This window comes from Rhipicephalus sanguineus, chromosome 9, assembly GCF_013339695.2.
Source record: "Rhipicephalus sanguineus isolate Rsan-2018 chromosome 9, BIME_Rsan_1.4, whole genome shotgun sequence".
NCBI lineage: Eukaryota > Metazoa > Arthropoda > Arachnida > Ixodida > Ixodidae > Rhipicephalus > Rhipicephalus sanguineus.
In genome coordinates this window covers 26,834,613-26,861,548 of record NC_051184.2, presented here as the reverse complement: position 1 = coordinate 26,861,548, position 26,936 = coordinate 26,834,613, and the positions used below count along the sequence as shown (strand labels likewise).

General features: G+C 49.5%; 1 protein-coding gene across 1 annotated transcript; it reads left to right on the top strand.

The window, feature by feature from the left end:
- The first annotated feature begins 9,866 nt into the window (after window positions 1-9,866).
- LOC119404825 (uncharacterized) lies at window positions 9,867-20,944 on the top strand. Its single transcript, XM_037671499.2, has 11 exons — window positions 9,867-10,019; window positions 10,326-10,661; window positions 11,285-11,554; window positions 12,421-12,687; window positions 13,229-13,407; window positions 13,939-14,078; window positions 16,038-16,192; window positions 16,952-17,033; window positions 17,168-17,288; window positions 18,982-19,336; window positions 20,482-20,944. The coding sequence occupies exons 1-11, from the start codon at window positions 9,875-9,877 to the stop codon at window positions 20,892-20,894; spliced, it is 2,463 nt and encodes an 820-aa protein (XP_037527427.1). The 5' UTR covers window positions 9,867-9,874; the 3' UTR covers window positions 20,895-20,944.
- Window positions 20,945-26,936: the final 5,992 nt, after the last annotated feature.

Sequence of the window (26,936 nt, the reverse complement as noted above, 5' to 3'; positions counted from 1 at the left end):
ACACACACCACACACACACACACACACACACACACATTTCCAACGCACCTCCCACACAACACCGTGGTCCACCATAACGGCAGAGCGTTCATACAGCGCGTGAATCCTTGCGTGACGTCCACCTTCCTCGGTGAGAGCATGCGCTACTTCTGACAGCGGGTTATAAACGAATACTTGAGTGAGAGGGTGGTTAATGGTGGGAGGAGGAGAGGGGTCACCGGGCTAGGAGGGGGGTTGTTGTAGTTCGCGATGAAGTACAACGGCGCAGAAACGAAACCGCCATAGCTTCACGTGTGGCTCACTCGGACCGGCGCCGCGAACTGTTCGGGCCAGTTGTGGGGCCGCCCAAAAGACGATTGTGAGCGCGTGCGTACGATGGATCGAGACGCCGGATGACATACTGCGCGGCCACGGCGCTGTCCCTTTCGATGCTGGATTGACGTCGACGTGGTGCATCTGTGCAAGGTGAGAAGGGCTTCGAACCCTCGCCACGCACTTCAGCTATGTTATGCATCTCCGCTAGTGTGAAAAAAATTAAAATAAAAATAAAATAAAAGTGAACAACGTAAGGTCGTTGACCTCAATATACAACAGAAAAACTTGTCCAATTGGTCGACGAGTTTGTTGGCCAGTATTTGATACCTCACGTTCACCTCGGTGGTACGGTAGTTAGGGTGCTCGGCTGCTGACCTGAAAGTCGCGGGTTCGATCCGGGCTGCGCCGGTCGCATTTAGATAGAGGCGAACTGCTATAGAGGCCCGTGCACTGCGCGATGTCAGTGCATGTCAAAGAACACTAGATGGTCGAAATCTCCGGAGCCCTCCACTACGGCGTACCTCGTAATCATATTTTGGTTTTGGCACGTAAAGCTCAGGATATTGTTATTAAATAGCTTAGTCAAACGTGCGCGCTTCCGATTGTGATATATGGAGCTTTAAAATTTAAAATGGGCGGCTGCTTGAACGCGCTTTGCAAGTGTGTGTGTGTGTGTGTGTGACAGGGATGTTCGTTGTTTCTTTTTCTTTTTTTTATCCTTGAGTGATCTGTCTCATCACGTGCATCCGTGTTAACGATTAAATTGAACTAAATTGACCTGAACTCCGGTGTACTTTTACTGCCCGAACTTACCGCCTTCTTATCACGTGCTCGTTTATTACAACCTATCCTATCAGAATTCGTCTAAACCTCGGCGTCTTCTTATCGTCGGTACTTAAAAAAAAATGTCGACAAAGCACTATCTTCTTGTAAACATTGACCAGCCGTCTTTCTAGACTGACTGTCACTAAGGCACGTCGTTTAGGTCCGCCGTCCACACAAGATTTTCGTACATGTGGTCCTTCCGCATTATGGATAATAATCACGCGCTCTTCTACACATCCGTCATTAGATGATTCTTAGCTGATGCACATGGCGGACACCGGCCTCCCTTTGTATATTTGCGTGTTCCATTGGGCATACTTTCGAATAATAATAATAATAATAATAATAATAATAATAATAATAATAATAATAATAATAATAATAATAATAATAATAATAATAATAATAATAATAATAATAATAATACAACAACAACATTGAAGTATGTAACTCATGGTGCATAATTCGCGCGAAGTCGTCGGGAGCGTCTCGCGTGTTTTTATCGAATCCCGCTGCAGTGCACTGTAGGTCTTGGCCCGGTTCCGAACATATCTTCCTCAACACGAGGCATTTTCTGCCGGCTGAAGTGAAATATCGCACAGCAGATATTGAGGCAGCAGATATTGTATCGTTTCTCCGTAAAACTTGTTCGCACTCGGTGAGCTGTTTGTCCGTAATGGGCGGACTAAAATCTAAGGATAACAAAAGAAAGTGCTATCCGAAACCTCCACGTATAAATGTTTATTGACCCTTCACTTAGATGGTTCAGGAGAAATGGAGTGGTTATGAACGCGCACTCAGGACGGTGCTGCGTGGGGCCACAAAAAACACGCCAGAGATAGGTTCATCTCAATTTTCTTACGTCTGTACAACCGCTTGTGGCTGCCGACGATTTAATTCACGCAAGGAATCATGAACAAGTTAACAGAGCGTAGCTCGGACGTTGGAGCCACAAGTCGCCAGCGTTCGACGCAAGAGTCGCGCTCGTGCCAAAAACGCTAAAGACTTTAAAAAACGCCAGTGCATTCGCGCGCGCACTTGGTCGTTGTCGTCTTCTAACGCGGCATGTAAAATTCAATTAAACTCAATAGTTAACAGGAACAACGCAATGTGAAAGCGGTGCTTATCATAACCGTCACTCAGCAGCTGTAGTAGCATGCCTGGCCACGATTAAGGCTGCGATACGTCGAACAAATCATTCCAGCATCTTTTTTATCCGTGATCATAGAGCGTCCAGTATCAAATGCGCAAAGCCATTATTTTGCTGACTCATAGGCGACAGTTTTCGTTATCAAAAAGTGCCTCTAGTGAGCTTGTTTAAAGAGACGATTGATTGATTGGTTGGTAAATGATTGATTGTGGCGGCGGGCTGATGACGTCACGGCAACTCACTGCGGTGACATCAAGGCGGCGTCGCCACCGGTATTTTAAAATTTTTTTTTTCTCGCTTAGTAAACGTCTTTAAATGAGAAGAGTGGTGCTTTTGATATCTTGAAAGAGTAATTTACCATAATAATACGAGAGAAATATTTTTCTCGTTTGGTAGCTTTAAAGTTGGAATTACTTAGCGCGAAACCGAGAAAATGTCCGTGTAACGAGCCCAATATACTCGACGGGGGGCACGTGGATCGTAAAATAAATGTAACAGGCTGTACGAGCTGCTGATGGATCCGCTGTTTTCTCGTGGGTGTCGCTACTTATAAGCTCCTGATAAGCAGATAAGTTCGTTCAGTTGCACATCTTATCGCGGGTATACAATCCTCCTAAAAACGGGCGCAGTATTCAAGAAATAGCAAACACTGACGGCAGTGTTTCGCGCAGAGAGTTTTGCAACAAATAGTGGTGCTCGATGACACGGCGGTGCAATATGGTCTAATGGAAGTCGTAAGCACGGGGCGTAGAAGCCACGCCACGCGAGTGAGAGTATGTGTGGATTCGCCTAAAATTCATCCGTCCGTCTCCAAACGGCATTGTGACTCATGCTAACTGATTATTTTCACCGAATCATTGCTTCATGAATGACAGACAAAATTTTCATTGACTACCGTAAAATCCCGAGCAAGGGCCCCTATACCCGTGGCTCCTGAGCAAGCGCCGCCCTCCCCCTTTCGGGAGGTTTGAAATATGCTCCAATCATAGGCGTGCGCAGGGTTCCCCATCAGGGGGGGGGGGGGGGCAATGGTTGATCGCAGCGCCCCGCCCCCACCCTACGAAGCCAATGTATGGGGCAGATTTCGTGCCCCCCCCCCCCTCTTAAGTGACTATAGAAGGGTCAATGTACGGGTCAGATTTTTCGCCCCCCCCCACTTAGGTGATTAGGGGGGGGGCACCCCTGCCCCCCCTGTGCGCACGCCTACGGCTCCAATGACTGAACTGATTTCGCTTCATTTTGTGTGCTTTCGACTGCGTTAGCGGAGATAACAGCGTGTATAGCCGACAAGCACGAAACCCTGATATAGGCTCCGCGCTTAGTGCGTTGTACACGTGCTTTTAAGAAATAAGTGGCGAGGAGGAGATATGGCCTGTAGAAAGGGTAGTTAGGGCGAGGAGGAAACCACTCCCTCGTCTTTGAATGCGGGGTGGTGTGGGGCCCTTTAATGGGCACCTAAATCTAAGTGCACGGGCCTCTATAGCATCTCGCCTTCATCGAAATGCGGCCGCCGCGGCTTAGATTCGGTCCCGCAACCTTCGAGTCAGCAGTCGATCTCCGTAACCACTACACCAGCCCGGCGGGTCTTATAGCGTTTTGTATAGAAACATTATTGAAATTTTGGTCAGTTGAAGCAGACAAACCGCAATGCATACGAATCTCCACGAATGTCTCAAGTCGCAAAGGCGAGTATTAGGAAAATGCCTGCACAGCTTATAGCTACTATGAGCTGTATTTTGCGCTGGAAGATACGCGGTCGTGCTAACGTTAGGCCGTAGCATTTCAACGCCTAAGCACGGGTGCTTATCTTCAGAATACACTTCGCGCGAGCAGGACGTCGTTACGGCAAGCTGTTGCCAAGGGGACACGTGACCGCAAAGGCGCCGCCAACAGAATGTATGCATGCTATCCCCGAACGATGGTCATGAACCCACGAACGATAACAAGGAACACCAAGGAACGAAGCTCATATAAAATAAAAAGAGAGAGAAAAGAACGAAACGAAAGCGGACGGAGCTTGTTTGCATGTCATATGGAAAAGAGAAACGCTGAACAAGGGACGGAATCTAGGGTAGAAACAACAAAAACAGGGACATTTTTCAACGCGAGCCGTGCATGACTGCGGGGATGTTTGCTTTCAGGGGTCGTTCGTTCGCAGGACATCCCATGGCCCACTTTTTAGCGCTGTGAACTGCCGACCGTGAAGAGATGTGGCGATTAGCGAGCTTAAACTGTCATCGCACGCCCGGCGCCGCTATATATACGAAAAGGCTGAAAAGAACGTGGCGCTGAAGCCCAAATATCAATTTTGTGTTTCTTTATGAAAATTCTCGATTGCAAACATTCTGCGCCTTGTTGGCATACGCTATAAGATTGCGATCGTGCTTGGCAGAAGCGGCGCAGAACGATAACATTATCGGGCTTCGCTCAGCAACTGCCCTTTAAGCACGCTGCGATAATCATTGCTTAGTGAATTCAAACCTATAGGTTGTTCAAACCTATAGTTGAATTCAAACCTATAGTTGTTATGGTCCTTCACTGCTGACCCGCAGGTCGTGGGACCGGATCCCAGCCGCGGCGACCGCATTTCGATGTCCTAGAGGCCCGTAGGCCCGCTCGCTTTACATTGAGGCGCACGTTAAAGAACCTCAGGTGGTCTAAATTTCCGGAGCCCTCCACTACGGCGTCTCCCGTAACCATATCGTGGTTATATATATATATATATATATATATATATATATATATATATATATATATCATTCATGTATATCGCTCTGACTCGTCTGAAGAACAAAAGAAAAGGCGTAATCGGTCCTTCATTAGGGTGACGTACATGGCGCGGACGATTCACACACGTGCAGATTCTTATATTTCGCGTTCTTCCATCCCTCTTCTTTCTTATCTCTCATCTTATCTAATCTCTCATCGACGCAGTGCACCACTCCGACCCGAACCATTTCAAGATTACCACAGATTCCACACATCACTGGAGTAATGACCTACGTAGTTCAGGCGTGATTACATCCTCTCCCTGAATGTTATTCAGCTTCTTTTAACGGCTGAGCTGTTTAATCGAGGAGAAACTCCGTTAGTCGTGAACAGAAAACTACCATCATCGTGAATCGGCGCGCGTTCTCTTCGTCCTCTTCTTCACCACTCCCCGAACAGGTGCGCCGATTTGTCGGGCGTGGGATGCAACACTCGCACAAACTACGGTAGAGCCAGCCTTGAATATTGCATACCAGCACCTTACAACTCCTTAAAAACCCATATTAATTTTAGTGTCCCATTCCTTGTGTTCAAATCGAATGTCCGTGATTATTTGATGAAGCCATAAATATTTTTTTCTTCGCTCAAAAATAACTAATATTTCATGTTCTGTGCTTCATACGGGAAGAGTGTTCTGATGTTCACTGTATATATAGTGATTTTCATATTTTCTTTGTATTATGCTGTTTGTTTTGCTTACATGTGTACACCTGTGCGAAATCCACTGCGTGTGCTGCCCTCTGTAGGCCCCCAGGTCCTGTCAAGCTGTCTTGCACAGCTTTTTGCCTGGGGGACCCCCAACAAGTGTGTTGGTAATAAAGTTGATTCTGATTCTTACTCTGATAACTCTGATGGGGGAGACAACGAGAGAGAGAGAGAGAGAGAGAAATTCTTGGCGAGGCGGGATTCGAGCCCACTTCCGAGGGCGAGCGTCGTGACCACTCGGCTATCCACGCACACAGCAGAACATAGCATAGCCTTGAATTAGTATAGTATAGCAACGGGGTGGGAAAGGGACGTGACGGGTGAGGAGAAGGGGGAGAGAGAGTAAAGCATGGAATAGCCATGTATGGTGTGGTATTGCAAGGGGGTGGCATAGCCATGCATAGTACATTATAGCAAAGGGTGGGAAAGGGTAGTGAGGTTGAGGAGGAGGGTAAGGATACCAGCTCCGATGCTTCCGTAGTCTTCGCATCACTAGTCCATAGCTGCCTCCAATGCTTTTTTAGTCGTGTTTCTTTGCTGTGGCAGTCTGTGTTTTACACTGATCTTCCGGAAGTCTTGCGAAGAAACGTCACGTGTTTCAGACGTGAGACGTGACTTGTAAACTTAAGCAAGGGCAGCCTCTTCAACCGTGGTGGGAGGACTAAGCTTACATTTATGCGCGATTATCGCAACCTCCTCTTACCCCCACCTCACACAGACTCGCACGCGCACGCGTACACAAACACACACAAAAGGGGCCTGAAAGAGAGAACAAACCGGCGTCGACACTGACGTTACTGACCTTGCCACTCGAAGCGAAAAAAAAAAAAAAAGGTTCATATATGTTCAAAATTTGTGCATCTCCAGGGATGTGTGAAAGGCCCCGTTATCCATTCCGTTCTAAGTAGGTCGTATGCCTACCTGGCGGTCCATATGCTTTCAAACAAAAGCAATACAACCTTACACAACAAAGGAGACCGAGTGAAAAACGAAAAAAAAAATAATAAGGATGTCACAGAGTGTAGAAATCAAGAGAGAGAGAGTGAGAGAGCTGACGCATGCGTACTGACATGCAGTGAATCTCCCTAAGCTTCATACCGAAGCATACGCTAAAGAATTAGAAGGATGGGGGTGGAGGGGTGGGGGAGGCGGGAGACAAATTGAGATTGCCAGCTTTGGTAACAGTGGACCAACAACAGGGTGTGAAAAGCGTGTACTTATGCGGGACAAAAAAAAAAAAGATAACGCCGCGAAAACGGGGCTACGTTGCGGAAAGCAACGACAACCTTTCTCCTTTCCCATCGCAGCCCCGAAACGAGGAGGGACACAATTCGGTCAAAACGCGGTGCCGTCATGCGTGTTACAAAAAGTCGGCCAGCCGTGTAAATGAACAACTAGCTGGCTGCGGCAGCGGCGAAATGAAGCGCTGCCGCGTAAGAAAAGGCGACCGCACACAATGGCCGGACAGCGGTCCCACCGCCGGCAGAATGCATGCGCCTATGAATGGACTATATACGAAGAGAAGAGGGCCCTGCATAACGTTTGTTATGCCCGTACAGTGTCCCTCTGTTGGGCGGCGTTTCTATTTCAGAGCAGAAGTCGATGCCCCCCAGACGCATCTACCCGCGTTGTCCATAAGGGCTATTCCCTCTCGACTCATCTGTCCATAGGGTGCTTGCTATGCTGAAAGTCCCACCACCGTGGGACCCGGTGACGTGCAGACGAGGGCAAGCTCTACACCAGGAAGTAGCTCCGCCGGTAGGCTCCGTCAGGTAGCGAAAGGCGACTGACCGAGGGTGTGTACCAATATGTTGCCACGTGGTCGTGACGGTGAAGAAGGCGGCCGTCGGACTCTTAAAGAAACTCTTTTATTGGGCGAACTTGTGCCCAGGAAATCAAAAGTCAAAGTGCAAGCAATACACGCTGTATACACTGATAGTGACAATCACAGTCGGCGGCCGTTGGTAATTCGATTGCCGACGGAACGCGTCGTCTTTTATACGTCAGTGGTCGAGCCTTCCAGCGTTATCGCTGGTGCTCGCGTGAGCTCCCGAATAAACTTGACTATTCGCGTCCTGCGCGTAATCCTAACCGAATAACCTGAAACCATCGCGAAGCTTCCCAAATACCGGAGTTGCGTGCGCTGAGTGGCTCTAACAGATTTTTTGGGTGAAACCCGATCACGTCAAACTAAGAAAATAAGGGCGCGTGGTAATATATACTCGCCGTAGACAGTTAAATAGACAGATAAACGGACATCGGCTATCTTGAGTCTCATTCCAGCTCTGGCGAACACGGCTAAACAGGCAGCTGTCGCAAAGACAGCATTGAAGACCAAAATGATCCGGGGTGCTATTCTGGACATTGGCAAATTACGGCTTAGAATGCCATAATGGTGGCATTCTATGCCAATCAGAAAGCTCTTAGATGCCCTCTGGGCCAATCAGAGCGACAACATGGCGGCATTTTAAGCCAATCAGAGAGGCTGTAGCAGCTCTCTGGGCCAATCAGAGTCGACCGAAGGCGGAAGCTTACAACATGGCGGAATTTGACAATGTCCAGAATAGCACCCGTGGTCCTTACTTCAATGTTCAAAAAAGATAGAAGATGCAAGATACGCTTGGAAACAAACCTGGAAAGTTGCCTCTACACAGGATGGCGTGTTCATAGTTTGTCATACGCTGAGTGTGAGCGACGCGGAGATATTTTAGGTTTGAACGTGAAAGAAGGTTAAAAAAAGCAGCGTTCTCTATTTGCCTTCCTCAGCTTTCTCTCGCCGACGCGGTGTGACGTCACGTCGCACAGAAAGCACAGGCGTCTTTGAGGCGCAGGGGTGTAGCCAGAAATTTTTTTCGGGGGGGGGGGGGGTTCAACCATACTTTATGTGTGTTCGTGCGTGCGTTTGTATGTGTGGGTGTATATCTACAAATGCAAAATTGAAAAATTTCGGGGGGGTTTGAACCCACCCCCCAACCCCCCCCCCTCTTGGCTACGCCCCTGTGAGGCGCGTTCCACTACTCTGGCGACTTGGGCGCGATGCTGTCTTCTAGCTGTCAAGGTAGACTGTCTGTGATGTTGGCCAGAACTAGAACACACCCTGAGGCCACGCCGCAAACCAGGAAGTCGACCTTCTCTGACAGGCAGCGAAAGGCGACTCGGGGTTAGCTTTCGTGGCTGTCTTGGCGGTCGCGAAGTGGACGAGGCGGCGTCACGGGGCGGCGACCCCGTGACACTTTCAGGTGTCGAAAAGATCGTGTTATGTAGATGGGCGTGGGGCGAAGGGGGCGACGGCTGACGTGTGCCTTCTCTAACGAAGAGTTATTTGGATCACGGTTCGCTAAGCAGGGCTTTCAAGTTGACTACTCCCATAGCAGTCCTTGAATGCCAACATCATTTAATGACAGCAGCTGTGGCTACTGAGTAAAATGCAGAAGGTTTGCATCCCGAACCAGGCGGCATCACGTTCCGGTTAGGGCGCATTGCAAACATGTTTGCCTGTCTACAGCTGTGGTTACAGCTTAACGAAAATCGGACGGCTAAAATCGATCATAAATTGCCTACCATAGCTCCATCTATTAGCTCTGCCTTGCCTTTTCTTTGCGTCTCTTGAAATTCTTTTCATCCCTCAGCATCAATCCGCTTGTACGTAGGACAGGAAACCGGGGGTGCGTTAGGTTGACTCCTTTGTTTTCGGTTTCACCCTCCGTCTCACCTTTTCCTCACAAAGCATGCCCCTCAATTGCGCAGTCATTGAGTCGTCATCAGAAGGTTTCAGTGTGGTTCGTGTATTCTCCTTCACACCAGTCTTCACGTAGTTCACTAGCTTGGAGAATTACCGAGAAGCTGCAATACTTTATTTCTTATGCTCTGAGACGTAGGCGGCGGAAAGTTCAACCCTTTCAGTACTGTAGGCTAATGGCTGTTTACAATCTCCGTACCTCGCCACTGACTCGTATGATATAGTGATGGCGATTGCGGTGTAGACAGCGTGGTTCAAGAGAACCCATGGTTCAATGAACATCCAGTTTCAACAGCGAAGAACTTGTCCCGCAGAAAGCGTATCACCTGTCCCCGTTGCCGGCGTATCCTGACAACTGCAGGACGAAGGACATGCGCTCCAGGATCGGCGGGCTGGCCCTGACCGTCTGGACCGCGGGTGTCCTTTGCCTCGTCCTCAAAGCCGGCGCCATGGCCGTCCCTCAGGCAAGGGAGCTGCCGACGCTCAGGGACGTCCAGTTCTGGAACAAGCCTCCCGGTGAGAAAGTAAAGCCAGAGGCAATGAACAGCTGTTGAGCTGAACACCCAATACTTTCTCATGTCCTTCATCTCTCCCACATTAAATCAGCTAATTGTCAATCTGCAAGACGATGACCAATCTGACAGTGAGTGAGTGAGTGAGTGAGTGAGTGAGTGAGTGGTGAGTGAGTGAGTGAGTGAGTGAGTGAGTGAGTGAGTGAGTGAGTGAGTGAGTGAGTGAGTGAGTGAGTGAGTGAGTGAGGAGTGAGTGAGTGAGGAGTGAGAGGGTGAGGAGGAGTCACTGATTGCTCCTATCTATACGCAGTGCATTCGAGGAACGAGCAGTGTCCCCAGGGCGAAGACACTGTGACGTTCGAAAAGATGGTCGCCGTGAAGCCCGGCTCGCGTCGACTGTCGCCCATGTTCGCGCCGCGCGAGGACTTCCGCTCGCGGGGCGCCGTGACGCTGGACTGCCTGCGGCGCTGCCAGGCGTCGCCCCGCTGCCTGGGCGTGGTGGTCAACTACGATCACAACGCGTGCTTCGCGGCCACCGCGCTGGACGACGAGGACGTGGCCAACACGCTCAGCTCGGCGGCCGACCAGCCGCCCCTGGTGCCGGCATCGGACCGCTCAAACTACTTCGCCAAGATGTGCGTCCACGGTGCGTGCGTGCGCGCGCTCGAGAAAACGATTATGCTGTTTTATTAAGGCGAAAGCATTAGATGCCTCATCGAACACGAAAAGCGACCGTAGGCGTCATCACGAGTGATACAAAAAAAAATCACAAGGACAGACTGAATTCTGAAAAAGATCACCATTATGTGATGACGCAAGCCTACGACGTCGTCATGACGTCACAGATCACGAAAATTGTGATGTCATCAGGGCGTCATAGTGACTTCACTGTGATCATGATGAAAATTTCGTGCAGCGCTGACGAGTAAGACAAGGACAAGGATGGAAGAAACGACGTCCTTGTTTTTGTCGCACTCCTGAGGCCTGCACGAAATCTTCATCACGAACACCAACTAACTAGCTCAGGCTTACGATCTTGGTGCGTCACTGTGACGTCACATGGTGACGTCATCACACGACATCGTCTCTTGGTCATATAGGTGGGCCGATCCCGGAGGCACGCGAAGTGCAGAAAGCTTTCGGGGGCGGGACAATCAGTGCAATCGAATGAGAATAAACAGAAAAAGACGATGGCTATTCGCCTTCGAGTCATCTTAGGCGGATGCATAAGGGACCCTGTGAGTTTTGCTGCCCTTGTTCATCCCACAGGTCCGGCGTGCGACAAGGACTGGGTGATGGAGCGCGTGCCCGACAAGGAGCTTCGCGGCTTCGACGACCGCGTGGTGTCCGGCGTGCCCAGCTGCCAGCGCTGCCAGGAGCTGTGCCTGCACGAGTCCTCGTTCCCCTGTCGCTCGGGCGAGTTCGACGGCCGCGCCAGGGAGTGCCGCCTCAGCTCGCAGGACAGGCGCTCCCAGCCGAGTTCGTTCGGTCCGGCGCAGGGACCGCACGTGCACTACTTCGAGAACCTCTGCCTGCCGCGTAAGGATGAGCGCGATTTGTTCGGGGTTGTTCTGGGGTGCACTCTAAATCGCAATCGATACTCCGGGCTGTGAAACATTTTTAAGGAGGCATTCTGAGTGTTAAGCGGTACTCAAACAGAGTAAAAGAAAACAAAGATAGGGGTATAGAAGGGTGGACAAGATGGCAGCGTGAGCGCTGACGCTGTCGTCTCGCCCTCCCTTCTATCCCTACCTTTGTTTTCTTTTGCCCTCTCAGCCGCACTAGGCCAGCTGGACAACCGCCCTGACGGCCGAAGCGCGGCAGCGATCGCCTCCGCGGCTAAAGAAAGTCCCGCTCATGCACTCGGCAATGCTCTCCGAAGGCGGGGTATATATATGCAAGCAAATTTGAAAATATTCATGGGGGGAGGGGGGGGAGGGGGGGGGTTGAACTCTCCCAACCTCCACCTCCTTGGCTACGCCCCTGATATTCTGCATGAGGCAGTATGTCTGCTTCAGACGTGTGTATACATAGGCCGACAAATGCACTCATCAGTCGACTAACTCACTCGGAGCGATCTGTGACTGTGAGTCCGATCCTGAACAAGCTGAGCTGGGTTGAATTCTTTGTGAGCTATATTTCAGTTGAGACCGGCTGACTAGAATTTGAATAGAATCCAGATTAGTGGAATTTTGAGTGTATGAATGGTGAGGTTTAGTTCATGTGGGGCCAGCCTGAGTAGAGTTTTGGTGAGCGTGTGTCCTATAGTGAGTATTGCTTGGTGTCCAGACCAATCGCCTTCCAAATTTCCGATTGTGTTATTACTTTGTTTTTACTATGGAAAGCCCCACCCTGTGCCCGTGTCACATTCGCAAACTCTCTATATCACACGCGTACACCCCCAGCGTCCTCGGGGCAAGCGTCCAACTGCGACTTCGAGCTGCACAAGGACGTGGACCTGCGGCGTGCCGACCAGGTTCGCAGCGCCTTCAGCGCCGACCAGTGCCGCTCGCTGTGCGAGACGAGCCGCGAGTTCACGTGTCGCAGCTACAGCTTCGCGCCGGCCGCGGGCGTGTGCGCCATGTCCGGCGACGACACCGTCAGCCTCGGAGGGTTCGCGCTCCGCATGACGCCCGGCGTCGGCTACTACCAGAGGCCCGCCTGTCCAGAGCGTACGTATAGGCACCGTGTTACTATGTGGAATGCAGTCAGCAGCTAAGATCTGTCACGGTAGTCTCGTGGTTACGGTGCTCGACTGCTGACCCCAAGGTCACGGGATCGAATCCCGGCCGCACCGGCCGCGTTTTCGATGGAGGCGAGATGCTTGAGGCCCGTGCACTTAGATTTAGGTGCACGTTAAAGAACCCAGGTGATCGAAATTTTCGCAGCCTTCCACTACGGCGTCCCTCAAATTATACCGTGGTTTTGGGACGTTAAACCCCAACAATAATAATTGTTTTTCTATAGTGACTTTATGCCAGATTTTATACTTTTTTAAACATTCCTGTGATAATTGCGCGAAATCAGCGCCAGTTTTCATCAGCAGTTATTTTCGAAAACGGGTTGGCCGAAAAGCATGGCCGAAAAGCATAGCCTCCGAGATACGGCGGCGCGAACCCAGCGCGTGCAGCCCGAGCTCAGAGGCCATGCTGAAGCTCAAGCTCTCCGAGACTTCAGCATCGAACGCTTCCGTTTCCTCGCCGCATCACGCAGCCGTGCAGTTGTCGTGCACGCGGGAGTCGATGGCGCTCACCCTGCACACCAAGGATCCGTTCGCGGGAAGGATCTACCCGCGAGACGAGACCGCCGGCTGCGACATCCAAGGACGCGGATCTCGGGAGACCACGCTCGTCATGGGCCTCATGGATCGGCGGTGCGGAGTGTCCGAGGATGTGAGTCTGTTACGTCTCGTATACGGTATGGGTTAAGCTGGATCTGAAAACCGAACTTCTGTGTGAGCCGAAACGTCACTCATTGCTTGATGACAGGAACATCAATTATAATTTTAACAGCGCATCTGTTTAAAGCAGAGGTAAATAAATACCTGGGGATCCGTCGTCCGCAGTTTCTAACCGAGCTGCGAGAGCGAAGCCTGACGAGAGGGAGAGCATGGAAAAAGCTAAGTGGGCGAGTGGGAAGCCTAGTGTAGCGACTTGAGCCTGGTAGAGAAAGGGTAGCGACGTGGAGAAGCCATGGCGGGATTGAAGCAGGTGGTGTGGAGAGGAGGACTGGCTGATGATAACCATCTTGAAAATGGTGATAATCTCGCATTCGTTTTGAAATATTCGGCGACGGCCAAGCTAAAACTGATGCCACCGGCTTCGCTGTTCAATCAGCCATCGCGACGTTAAGTCAGTTGAAGTCGCGCCTAATTTTGTTGTTGTCGTTTTAGTACTTTACCGTGCGCGTTACCGACTCTGCAGGACCGCGGCCGGTTCACGAGCACCATCGTGATCCAGCAGCATCCGGTCATTCAGCAGAAGGGTGACAGGATCGTCAAGCTGTTCTGCATCTTCGACACCGGCAACCGCACGGTCACCAACACCTACAAGGTTCTCGTGGGGTGAGCTTCACGTGTACCTTTCCTCTCTCTCTCTCTCTCTCTCTCTCTCTCAAGTAAGCGAGAGGAAGTGTGTCTGTGTGCGTGTTTGTGTTTGTGCGTGTTAGGATTCCCGAACCTAGCCTCACCGTCATGTAAGAAAACAACCAGTCTATTTGTTCGCTTAACAGATAGACAGGGCACAAACGGTGAATTTAGAACCCTGCGCACGCTACAGGAGTGCTTATTTATTCGTCGCAATCACAGGGTGGCTACGATGCTCATACGACGCAAAATTCGTTACTTTGCTTGCTTTGTTTATGAGAAATGAAGCAAACCAAGGTGCAACGAAGGTGGGAGGCCACTTAACGAGACCCTGGAGCGAAACCCTAGATTAGTTTATAATGGCGCGTCATTTGAGAGCTGTATCATCGTAACACCGCCATCATATGGTAATTCTCAGAAGGAACCGAAGGCCAAAATCATTCTTGAATTTCGCGCCGAAATTCAGCACATGAATGTCAATGTGTCGTCATGGATTTCGAAGTTCCCATTATATCGTAATCAGGCCATAATGTCTCACTGAAAGTTCCCGAAACTTGCCGCGTTAAGTCTCCGGCTCCTTTGGAACACAACGTACTTCATTTTTACCGATGTAAGCAATTAATCTCGGCTCTAGCAGACCCCCTCGAAATCTGTAACATCACGTGGGGTTGGTGCGGGCATAGAGTTTCCTAAAATTAACTAGAGGGGACTCTGGCGCTGCGATCGTTCAGCCACCAATGGAATGATAGGTAGTAGTACACGGATTTGCCTAGTCTTCGTACTTGCGGGCTTCGAACGCAGTTGTGGCTTTGTTTATTGCTGTGTTTTCGTTTTCTTTCGAATAAAAGAATGGATCGTTTTGAACTTCGTGACCAGATTTGAATTGATGAGCCTAAAAAGGATAAAGTGCTGAAGTGGAACTGCTGACTTTTGCTGAACTTCGTTTTGCGACAAAGCGGATGCAGGCGACGCAGAGCCAAACGGAGCCGAAAGAACGAAGTTTAGACAAATCCGTGTACTGCCCATCATTCCCATGCTGGCTGAAGCGCCATGCGTTGCAGCTCCCATAGACACTAGCGCCAGAGTTCCCTCTAGTAAGTATTGTAGGAAACTCTATGGGTGCGGGATCTTCAAGGTGGCGTCGCCGCTTGAGTAATGTTTCTTCTATATTGCGAAAGAGTAGTTTACAAATAGAGACAAACCTTGACATAATGAGTACAAATATAACAAATTATGAGTTATAATGAACTTGATGAATAATCTCACCATGGGTACAGAGTCACGAATATACGCGAATAATGAAAGAAGTGAATGAGCATAGTCTCGCCATAAATACAATTTTTCAAGCTACGTTTTTAAGGAATTTTGGTTATAACGAAGTAAATGAAGAACAGTCTTGCTATAGATATAATGTTAGAAATATACGTTTATAAGGAATTTTGGTTATAAAGAAGCAAGTGAAGAATAGTCTTGCCATAGATAGAGGGTTACAAATATGCGTTTATAACAAATGTTGGTTATAACGAAGTAAAGGAAGAATAGTATTACCATAGATACAGGGCGACAAATATGTGTTTATAACGAATTCCGGATATACCGAAGTAATTTAAGCATAGTTTCACCATATGTTGTGTTACAAATATACGTTTATAACGAATTCCAGATATAACGAAGTAATTTAAGCATAGTGCCAACTTATGTAGTGTTACAAATAGACGTTTGTAACGAATTCTCGTATTTAATGAAGATACTTTCGTGTCAGATGCTACTTCGTTATAAGGAGGTTTGAGTGTACAGAGACTCTTAAAGTGAGGAAGCGCGCGGAGTTAATTGTCTGGAAATTCTAAGGTGTTCAGCAGTTTTCAGGTGCAGAGACAGCTCTCGCGGTAATCTAAGCCTGTGGTGCGTCGCTCTCACTGAGCCTATTTTTTCTTTCAGAGGCGTGGGTCCTGCGAGCCGCGTGCCGGGCGTGGTGAACGCGACCGCCCCGTCGCCCAACGTGCGCCTTCGCATCACGGACAGAGCCGGCGTGGACGTGGCAGGCGCGAAGCTAGGCGACGAGCTCTTCTTGCGAATCGAGATGGACGGAGACAGTAGGTACCGCCTCGAATAGCGGAGAATGGAAGAACACTTGGGAGCCTGGAGGAAGGAAACAAACTATAAGGAGCGTCGTGGGACCATCTCCGTCGCAGCTCAATTGGTGGAGCATAGGACGCGTAATTCGAACGTGGTGGGTTTAGGTCAAAATCATTACGCTTAAAAGAAACACCAAATAATATCCCCTGTGCGTTCCCTAGTTTAATTGTCTGCTGGTTTCATTAGTTGTGTCTATCGAAGAAACGAGCCCCGCGATCAATTCCCCTTCTTTCGTATCTTGAAGCCTATAGTCATAACAAAGTTAAGGGAGAAATAGGACCTGGTCACGTGACAGGCAAGCGCGACTATTGATTCGTCATGCTCGCTATGGTTGTTGCGGGCTTCGTGGGTGCCTAATCTCACCCAGTAGGCACCGCGCACTGGCCCTCGTCGAGCGGGAGGGTCGACGTCAGAGGAGCTTGGCTTGCCGAGGACGTGACTAACGGAACGACGTGGTGCTCCCTTTTAGTCTGCTTCCTTCCTCCATAACTCTGTAGGTAACTTCATATACCGTAGCTCCATATACCACTGTGACCCGACCTCTCACCATGTAACGTGATCATAATAGTGGTGGTGCTGATGTTGACGATGATGTCAGTTGCCTGCAAGGCGGTCATTTAAGCTGCACTACATCGCACACATCCGAGCATCCGAACTTCCAAAACGTGAAGGTATTCGTTTTGTCTCTCTTCTTTTTCTGTCACGTTTCTCTGCAGGCGTCTTCGGACTGTTCGCGAGGAACCTGGTGGCGACAAGTGGCCAGAACGACGACTCCATCGTCCTCATCGACAGTTCTGGGTAAGTGGCCTTCAACATTTTCAGAAATGGCAGACACGGCCAGCTATTGCGTTGCGCCAATTATTATTATTATTATTAGCTCCCCGATAAATAGTTCCTGCTTCAGTTTTATTTTTCCTTACTTCGCGATGCAGCTGTCCTACGGACAGAAACATCTTCCCAGCTCTGGAGAAGTTGCCCGGAGACAAGACAAGGACGCTGCAGAGCCGGTTTGAAGCCTTCAAGTTCGCCGACGACGTTGTTGTACGCTTTCAGGTATACACGACTATATTCGCGTCACAAGATCGTGTGGGCGACCATTCGAGCGTTAGTTCGATTTAACTATAGCCGGATACAACTTAAGAAGGCAGGAGAGGCCCCACCCAGACGACCGAAGCGCGGCTGCCGATCGCCTACGCGACTAAAGAAATAGTCCCGCTCATGCACGCGCCGATGTTCTCCGAAGGCGGAGCCACCGGCCGTCCCGCTCATGACGTCAGTCCCGAGTGCGCGCCCATTGGTGCAGGCTTGTGTTCATCCGCCTTTGAGAAAGAAATGCCGCTGCCTTCTAAAGTTGTATACGACTATAGGAGGTTGAGGAAGGTAGATGGCAACACCGGTTCCCTTGTCTGTACAGTGCCCAATCTCTTTTTTACATTGACCTGCAGTTTAACTTCTCGCTACACGAACCTATGAATGTGCTAAGTGTGGTTGGAATAGTATATGACAGACTGGAGGCCCTGTACGAAAAATTCAGGGGCCCTTTCCCTAACGGGAAAAGGGGGCCAAGCTTGGCGTGTGAGTACTTTTCTTTGTTTATTTATATTTACTGCACTGCTCAATGCTCCCTCCTAACTTTTTCCTTGCTCCGTTCCGGCAACTGGAGGTTCATGCACGTGCTAGCAGCGCGACACTTTCTGACACTAGATCGCACTGGTGCATACTGAAATTCACTGGCACCAGTGCGACCCAGTTCTCTGGGAAAGAAGTGGATCGCACTGGTGGAAACGCTGACTCCACCGCAGTGACGCCGGGGCGCACCGGAAAGCACTGTAAACCTTAGAATTTTTCACTGGAGTTCGTTGGCGCACACTGCTGACTGTGCACTCTAAGAAGACGAAGAGTATGTGTTATACACTTTTCGCTTAGTCCTGACTTGTCACGTATATACTCTCTTTAAAGAGTCACGTTGGCTCTCTTCCGGTTCCCACGACTGTAATGATCTCCAAAGAGAGTTCACGTGTCTCTTTAAAGAGAGTCATATACATGGCAAGTCAGGGCTGACACAAGAAAGTCAAAGGACTTTATTCTTGTTAGAGTGTGTTTACTCTAAAGCCGCGCTGGCCTCAGTATATTGTGCGTGGCGGAATGTTTCCGCGTCGCTGAATCTCGAATGTTTGATTCTATGTTACCGAGAGGTGCTTTCTAAACAGGTTCCTAAGAAAGGAAATTAGACAACCGCCCGTTTGTAGCACGAAGCCACAAGGAAATGCATACGGATTTCTCAGAAAGAAAGCTTTTAGCTGAAGAGAGCTAAAAGCGCGCAGGAATCATGGGCAAAAAAAATGGCACACATATACACACACACACACACACACACATGCGTTTTGTATATGTGTGTCTTTACTGTCTATGCGTGCCTTTTTTCGTCCATGTTTTCTGTACGCTTTTACCTCTCTTCAATATGGATTACCAACAAGCCCAAAACGCCGCATTGGTGAGCTTCCTAGTTGCCCAAAAATTCGTCCTACTCCGAGGATCGAACCCGGGACCAACGCCTTGATGGGCCGGTCGCACTACCAATTGACCTTCCTTGTAGCTTCGCGCTACAAACGGGTGGTTGTCAATTTTCTCTTTCCGAACCCTCCCGCTAGCTTGCGGGTTTCCGCTGAACCGATTTGCGGGCATTAAACAAATGCCACAATTCCTCGCTTCGCTCTACGCAATGGCAAATGCGTTCGCGTCGCAGGTGACGGTGCAGTTCTGCCTGCACGAATGCGCGCCAGCCACGTGCGCCACTGGCGGGGCTCGGTCCTTCGGCAAACGTCGGAGGCGACGGCGCATGTACTTCCAGCCGCTGGGCCTCCAGAGGCGCATGAGCCGCAGGTCGGCCGTCGCTACTACGCGAGCGTCCCCGACCTCCGGCGCAGCTGCCTCGAACGCGACGCCGCCGGCGGCGGCGAGCAGCGCCAGGGCTGGCGGCGTCAAGAAGCACATACTGCCTACCATGCCGCTTCCCGAGTACCCGCTGCAGAGGGAGATCATCGTGCAGGGCATCGGAGGGGGCGCCACCGACTCGGGCGTCTTCAGCAGTCGGGACCGAAGTGAGTGAGGCTTCCCGGTTCAGCGGGGTCCAGGACAGGGGCTGGCAGCTGCGCCATCGCGTAGAGTCACAACGCTTACTACGGTATGAGGCAGGCAGATGGCAGTGAAATTTCAAGAGCAGCAACAAACTTGAGCATCAGGATGAGCGGTAACCTTCAGAAGAAGTAACAGTAGGGGCGGGGTAGCTTGGGAGAGTTGTTGGGGATTCAGATTTAAGAAACACCAGCGGTTTGCGCAGACGAAGAAGGAAGGATACTTCATCCTCAGCCCTCATTTCTACTATAGCGCTTCTTTCTGTCAAATATCAGAGCAGTACATTACGCAAAGCAGCCAACGAGCGATAAAACGGACGCTGTTGTAGTGGTCGAAAAAGCGGGGAGGGGGGGGGGGTAACAGGACAGTACTGAGATATATTTGGAAAGTTAGAAATTTTGCTGCACGCTCTTCACCCTTAAAAAAAAGGTGACACTGGCTCTTATTGAGTGCGATGGTGTGGTTCTTACGTGACCTGGCGCTATCGCCAGTGTTACAATAGTCAGTGTTTGCTGGTGTTGCGTAATTGTAGCTATGGTTAAAAAGGTATGATTGATTGGCTCAATTACATATAAACAAGAGCTTTGTCGTGGACTGTAGTATACACTCTAAGCATAATGGCCATGAAGAGCGGATGCGAGTATATCAGCGCTGATGGCAATAACGCTGTCTAACGCATGTGTGCGGCGCATGTATTGTTACGAAGTGCATTCCGCTTATCTGTTCACGTAAGCATGTAAGTGACGAGGTGATCATCAAAAGGGAATTTTTTAATGAGAGTTTAGGAACAAAAGAACATTTTCAGCATATTGCGATGAATCACGGAACTCGCAGAACTGTAGTGAAATGAATGACCGAGTTCTAATTTCCTTGCGCAGTGACGTAGTGGAACACATAAAAGGAAACTGATGTCAGCTATGTTTGCAGCAGTGTTCCGGGTAATCAGTAAACGGTAATGCGGAAAGAGGTTAAGAGGCAAGAGGGTAATCCGTAAACGGGGGGTAATCCGCAATCTGTGATACGTGAACCTGTTAACGGGCAAGAGGCTGAGATTTCTTACCAACCCGGATTGAGCCGAAAAGTCCTTCTCACGGCGTCTTCCTTGCGACAGCGTCCAGGAGCGACTCGCGCATGGTCTGCGCCACGCCCAGCGTCCTGACCGCGGCCGTGGTGGCTGCGTTCCTCGTTCAGCTGGCCCTGATCGCCGCTTGCCTGTCGTGCGTGGCTCTGGCCCGGCGAGCGGCGAGAAGCGCAGGGGACACATGGACGACGACGAAGACGACGAGGAGGCTGCGGCGGCGACGACGGCGACGTCGTCCAGTAGAGCGACGTCACTGCGGGCGCCACCGCCACGCCGTGTCTGGACGTCGTCCTTCCGATGACCTGAGGAGTTCGCGCCCCACAGTGGACGTTGGCACGAGCGAGCGTGGGCACCTTGAATACCATCTCGGGTGCTGCGAGGAGCACTGGCACGGCGAGTGCCAGGTGCCTGGGGCCAGAAAAGAGTGGCGTAGCGCGGGCTGAACTTCGCCCGATTTCTCAAAAACCCATATGAATATTTCTTGAAGATAGGGGAAGGGGGGGGGGGCGACGACACGCATCCGTAAGTGAGCGGCTAGAGGACAAGTAGAAGAAAGAACACACAGGGCGATGCGCGTACTAACAACCCATTTATTTCGTTGCTCTTTTTTTCGTTCTTTCTCTGTCCTTTTCGTGTCGTACATAAGCAAGTTGTCTGGCACAGAGATAAATCAGTCGTTAGTAGGCACATCACCCTGAGTGCATATTTTTTCTACTTTTCCTTAGGTCAGTTCTGGGCAGCGCGAACTTTCATGAAGTTGTAACACATAACCCCCACAGCAACTTCTCTTGAGCATGTTATGCTAACTAGAAGAGAGAGAGACGACCATTAACTGGAAGTTCGGCTAGCTTTACCGAAAGCCTGCCGTTGATATTGAAGAGATGACATAGCAGGAGCTTGGGGTGGTCAGGTTCCACCTAGTCGCAAGCAAAACTGTCTTCTGGTTAACTTTAACGGTAATCCGGACACAGCCTGAATTCGCCCGCTCATACTCGTGAGGACTATTCACCACTGTGACTCAACAGGGCCGTATATGAATTTCACTGCCTACTTGGATTTATCGAGGGAAGTTAAAGTCAATATATTTGCAATTCCTAATCATCTAAGGCGGGAGCCATATGTGTCCCATACCTATATACTCCGTCAGACCTGTCCCGCCATTGTTTAATGTGCAGGGTTACGGCCACGCAGGTTTTTTACGATAATGGTGGCCGAACATTGCATTACAAGTACTGTGTACTTCCAACGTTTACACCCGGAAAGCCGGGGACCAAAGGCAGGCCGTTGCGAGAAACACGTTATCGCGTTTCACTTGCATCCATCGCGAAGCTTGTTTTCTTTTGGACTCGAGAAGCAGAGTGACGGGGAAAGGGGGGCAAGCCTTGCCCCTTGCCCCCCTCCCTTCCACTAAAGCAAAACCCTGCGCACCCCTATGCTTGTGAATACGTATTGATGAAGCACGTTGGGCAACTTACGGTCTTGAGGGCGACATCGTATGGACCGTACTTCTGTAGGATAAAAAGGACAGCGCCAGGGACTTGGGGATTGGACGGTCCACTTGACACTGTAGGGAGCTGTTCTTCGGATTGCGGGGACCACTCACGAGCTCGAGGATCCACGCTTCGAGCTGGAACTGCTTGCGACCGGCGCGATGGAGCGCGTCACGGACTTCAAGAACTGCGTCAAGCGAGCTTCTCCGCGGACTTCAAGGCCGGCAGTGGTAAACCTGGACACCTGGCTGTTATTCTGGCCATACAACGTCCAGGACGTTTCAGTCGGCTCCCTCGCGCGTACGAAGTGAGTCGACTGCTGCGCATCGATGAAAGCGGCGAACGAGGATCGTCTCAGGATGTCTAAAAATAGCACCGCACAACGAAGGGCGAAATGCATTGTGATTTTCTCGACGCGTTTACACGGGAGTAATATTAATAAAAATAAAAATCAAACAGTCCATTGTTTTGGTATTATTGATGTTAAGCGGTCCGTGACCTGTCGGTCGTGTACAGGTATAAAAGACTTCCTGGGAGGCTTCCTCTCGGCTACACTCATCTGGCATTGGCACTACTATTCGGTCAAGAACGATCTAGGTGTACGGTGTACAGTTGCAGTTTACTAACCGGAAAGTGTGTACAATAATACCGGATATATGTTGTGTTGTTAGCTAAATTATAGTTCCCAAGGTTGGACGATCGTTCTGGGTGACGTCACAAAGCAGCGTACATAAATATCAAGTGTGCTGCAAATAATGAGCAGGGTCCACATGTGCAGCAGTCATATGGTCATTTAAAAAAAAGACAATAAAAGAGGGATATGAAATGCACCTGGCAAATAAAAGGACAACAGTATACACAGCCTCCTAATCTAAAGCTCTTTATAGATATTGATCGCAATAACGGTACCTTTCATGGTCCTTCTTCGCAATGATAGAGTACTTCACGTCCACAATAACCGGGCGATAGTTGAGCTGCGTGGATAACGCGATTGCATGAAGGCACATTTGTGTGCCTGAATAACAAGTGATTTCTGCTACAATGTTGCCGTTATTTATGCCTAAATGAAACTCGCCGTTTGGTTTTTAAGGCAAAACCCTGAAGTGCCTCGTTGCACGATGACCTGGTGCGAAACATGGAAGGCAAGAAATTGACGCAAGAACCCACGTGACCTTCTCCGAGCGAGGGGCGTGTGAACAGGGAACAGCTTGTGACGTCATCAAGACGTCACAAATTGCCTAAATATGTTACGTCATCACGCGACATCATCGCTCAGTCAAGGGTGGGCCAATCACCGCGGAGGTAGTGCGACACCACATGATGTGCAGAAAGCATCGCTAAGTGCTAACGAAACCACACTCTGGAGAGGGGGGTGGGGTAGGAACAATACAAGAGTCAGGAACAATACAAGAACTGAGAACTGAATCTGGAACAATACAAGAACTGAGAACGTGAATGCAACGTAATGAGCGTCTCTTACACAACGGCTCGCTATGTCTTGATAACGGTTTCTTATCACTGTGCATGTTCAAGAGTACACGCGGTATATGCGTTGAGGTGATTCAGTGCGCCATATGCGTACCAAGTGGCTGTGGTCAAGACGGCACACGCAGCCCAAGCCGATGAAACGAGTCTTTCGGGCAGTTACCAGGGGATGCAAATCTTACAGTTCGTATCTTTCTTATCGGCTGTCTTTTAATCTTACAAGCACGGCTAATAATATCTGCAGGGTTTTACGTGCCAGAACCACGATGCGATTACGAGGCACGCAGTAGTGAAGGGCTCCGGAAATGTGGACTCTCTGGTGGTTCTTAACGCGCACTGACATCGCGCAGTTCATATAGAAGGGAAACCTGGGCTATTTGGTGATAGTTCATTTTTGACAAGCTTACTTAAACATCACCTGATCACTTGGATGACTCTGCTGCACACGCGCAGTCGCTCCGTTGAAACGTGGTTGGCCTTTGTATTTATTCGTGTCATTTCTTTTAATAAACTTTAGTTGTGAGTCAGCGCTCGTGTCTTCACTTTGTTTGTTCGTTTGTTTCTTTGTTTGTAGCCTACCAATTTTGGCCCATACCCACTCTGGGGGATTGGCCAAGAAGAATTATTGTAGCCTATGGATGAAAAATACATTAATGTTTACCTCCCAATTACTAAAGTAGAAAAAAATTACGAAGGTAAAGATCAATCAAATTACAAAGGGTATTAAATCCTATGGAAGATAATTACATTAATTACAAAAAAGGAAATAAGTGCTATTATAATAACGGAAGTTTGAAGTCGTCACCTTGTTTGAACTTCGTCCTCGTCTCTTAAGCGCTGTAAGATGGTCAAAAATGAGCATAGCATTTCGCCTCCATCGAAATGCGACCGCCGCGGCCGGGAGCGAACCCGTGACGATGGGGTCAGCAGCCGAGCACCGTAACCGCGGTTCCGCCGCGGCGCACGTTAATCTTACTAAATTCATTTTCACCTTGTTTCTTCAAGAGCCAACTGCTTAGCACCAACTAGTAACGTTGCTTAGCACATCGTATCCGTAGTGGGTTGTCCCATTTCGCTTGGGACTCGTATCGACAGCGCGTGGTAGCGCGTGCACCTTTAGGCCCGAAGACGAACAATCGTCCACGCCTTGCAGCTGCCTCTGCGCCTCTGCTCTTCAATCCTGCTGTATTTTGTTCCATCTTCGAGCCTGCAGGTAAGAATGCTTGTTAGCTGATAGTCGTTGTTCTCTTATAGAGGCGCTGAAATTCTGTATAAGCGGTTATGCTGCTGCAACTACGCTCTAAACCGCAATGGAGCGAAATGCGAGCCACTGCCGCAGTTCGTCCCCGCAGCAAATAGTTAGTCCGTCGAGACTGCGAGACAAGGGTGTCGTGCGCAAACCAGCGCAAACTGATGGAGTAACTGTCGGACCTCGGGTGGCAGCGTTTACTTCCATAGAACTTCGCAGTGCAGTGGCGAACACAGCCAGCCTCGAAAGAATGGTCAGCATGCGCGTAAGCCAATAGTCCGCTGAAGAAATCAACAATTTATTTTTGTGTAAGCGGTCATGACAACTACCGCAGTAGTAAAGTAATATCGTTCATCTGGCATACGAATAAAGAAATGTGAAAAACTGGGGGACCCTTAAGCTTCGCCTTTAAGAGTTGAACGCGATAGCAAAATCCAGACCTTAGTGCGCACTGCGCACTTCAACCACTAAGTGCATACTTATTAATGTGTGTGTGTAACACACACAGACACACACGCGCGCGCGATGTATCTATAGTAATGGTACAGGTTTTCGATCAAAAGCACTTCCCTGTGCTAGAGTCGTGACATGTTTCTCACAGTGCTTCACAGATGGCAGCACATTATCTCATGTTTGCTTGATATTACCACGTGCGTGTTACGAGAAAGACGAAGACGACAGCGCAAAGGCTCATACGCTTTATACAGGAGCCAGAAAGAAGAAAGAACTCGATGGCGCGCGGTATTAAAAAGACCGACCTGCTGCTTTTCTCTCGATTTTGGCGTTACGACCTCTCTCTTGACGTCGCGACAATATGTTTTCTGCTAGATGGACATAGTTGTCCATTTTTGGAGCTGTTTGCAAGTTTGTGTGTGTTTTTAGCGGCGATGGGTGCACTATACAGGCTTTTTTCGAAGCATGGCGTCGCGCGAAAAAACGTAATTTTATGGTCTCGCCAATGCGCCTACAAATCGCCGAACAGGCTCATTTTCGTCGTGACACCTGCCGAACAAAATGCGTTAAGGAGACTCCTTCCACTACATGGCATTTACGTAGTCTTTTTTTTTTTTTTTCCGAAGCAGTTGCAAGCAACGTCGTGGCTTTGTGGTAGGACACCCGCTTACCACACAAACGGCCCGGGTTCGATTTCAATGTGAGAGAAGATTTTGATTGTTTGTTTTATTTGCATCTTTATCTGTTTTTCGGTTACGGACGATTTTTCGCTCACAAGCGACGCCGTCACCGACACCGACGGCGGAAGTTCTGCGAAACGAGCTCTCTCGGAGCTGAAACTTCGGCGCGGTGGCGCACAGTGATCTGCAGCGATGCCCACGTTTTAAATATTGTGATTGCACAATTTACGCAGAAAACGTACATCGGTCCATGCTTGCAGCTCAACGGTTTTGTAAAGAAAAAATCGTCAAAAGCGTTTCGCGGCCCCTTTAAGAATGGAGCGGGGATTTCATTCTCGCAAACGTGGAGTACCTTCACATCAGCAGTTCATAATGTCTTGGCTATATCGCTAATCTAGCATAAAGAAAAGTGAATATAGATCATGTTGCGCGAACAGAACCGAGTACATGCTGTTTCCATTTCAGTTAGGAAACCTCCACTAAGCCCTTTGTTTTTGCATTTAATTAGTAATCACGGTTATATAACGCGTTAATTAGAGTCGCAATTGACGATACGTCGGTGAAGCCGCAAACAGACGCATTCACTTATGTTGTTTTCTGCGAGCTACAATTACTGCGCTTAATTTTCCTGGCTGAAGAGACTGCCGAATTCACCGCAGTAAAACCACATTACTGGTGTTCGAAGGAATTATGTAGTTTTCTGTGCGCCACTTGCTCCCGAAATTTTATATTGGTTTATAATCGAGGTTCTTTCCTATTTTATGGCAGCCGCCTCGTCGCTGCGTTTGATACTGCTTTAGCTGTCGATCAGCTTTCTTTCGTATGTTCTTCCCCGCCACGGTGGTCTAGTGGTTATGGCGCTCGACTGCTGACCCGAAGGTCGCGGGATCGAATCCAGGCCGCGGCGGCTGCATTTTCGATGGAGGCAGAAATGTTTAAGGCCCGTGTACTTAGGTTTACGTGCACGTCAAAGAACCCCCAGGTGGATGAAATTTCCGTAGCCCTCCACTACGGCGTCTCTCATAATCGTATCGTGGTTTCGGGACGTTAAACCCCAGAGATTATTCGTATGCTTTTGTTTTTTTAAGCGAAACTTCACTTGCAAACCTTTTACGGGTTTCGCTAGTC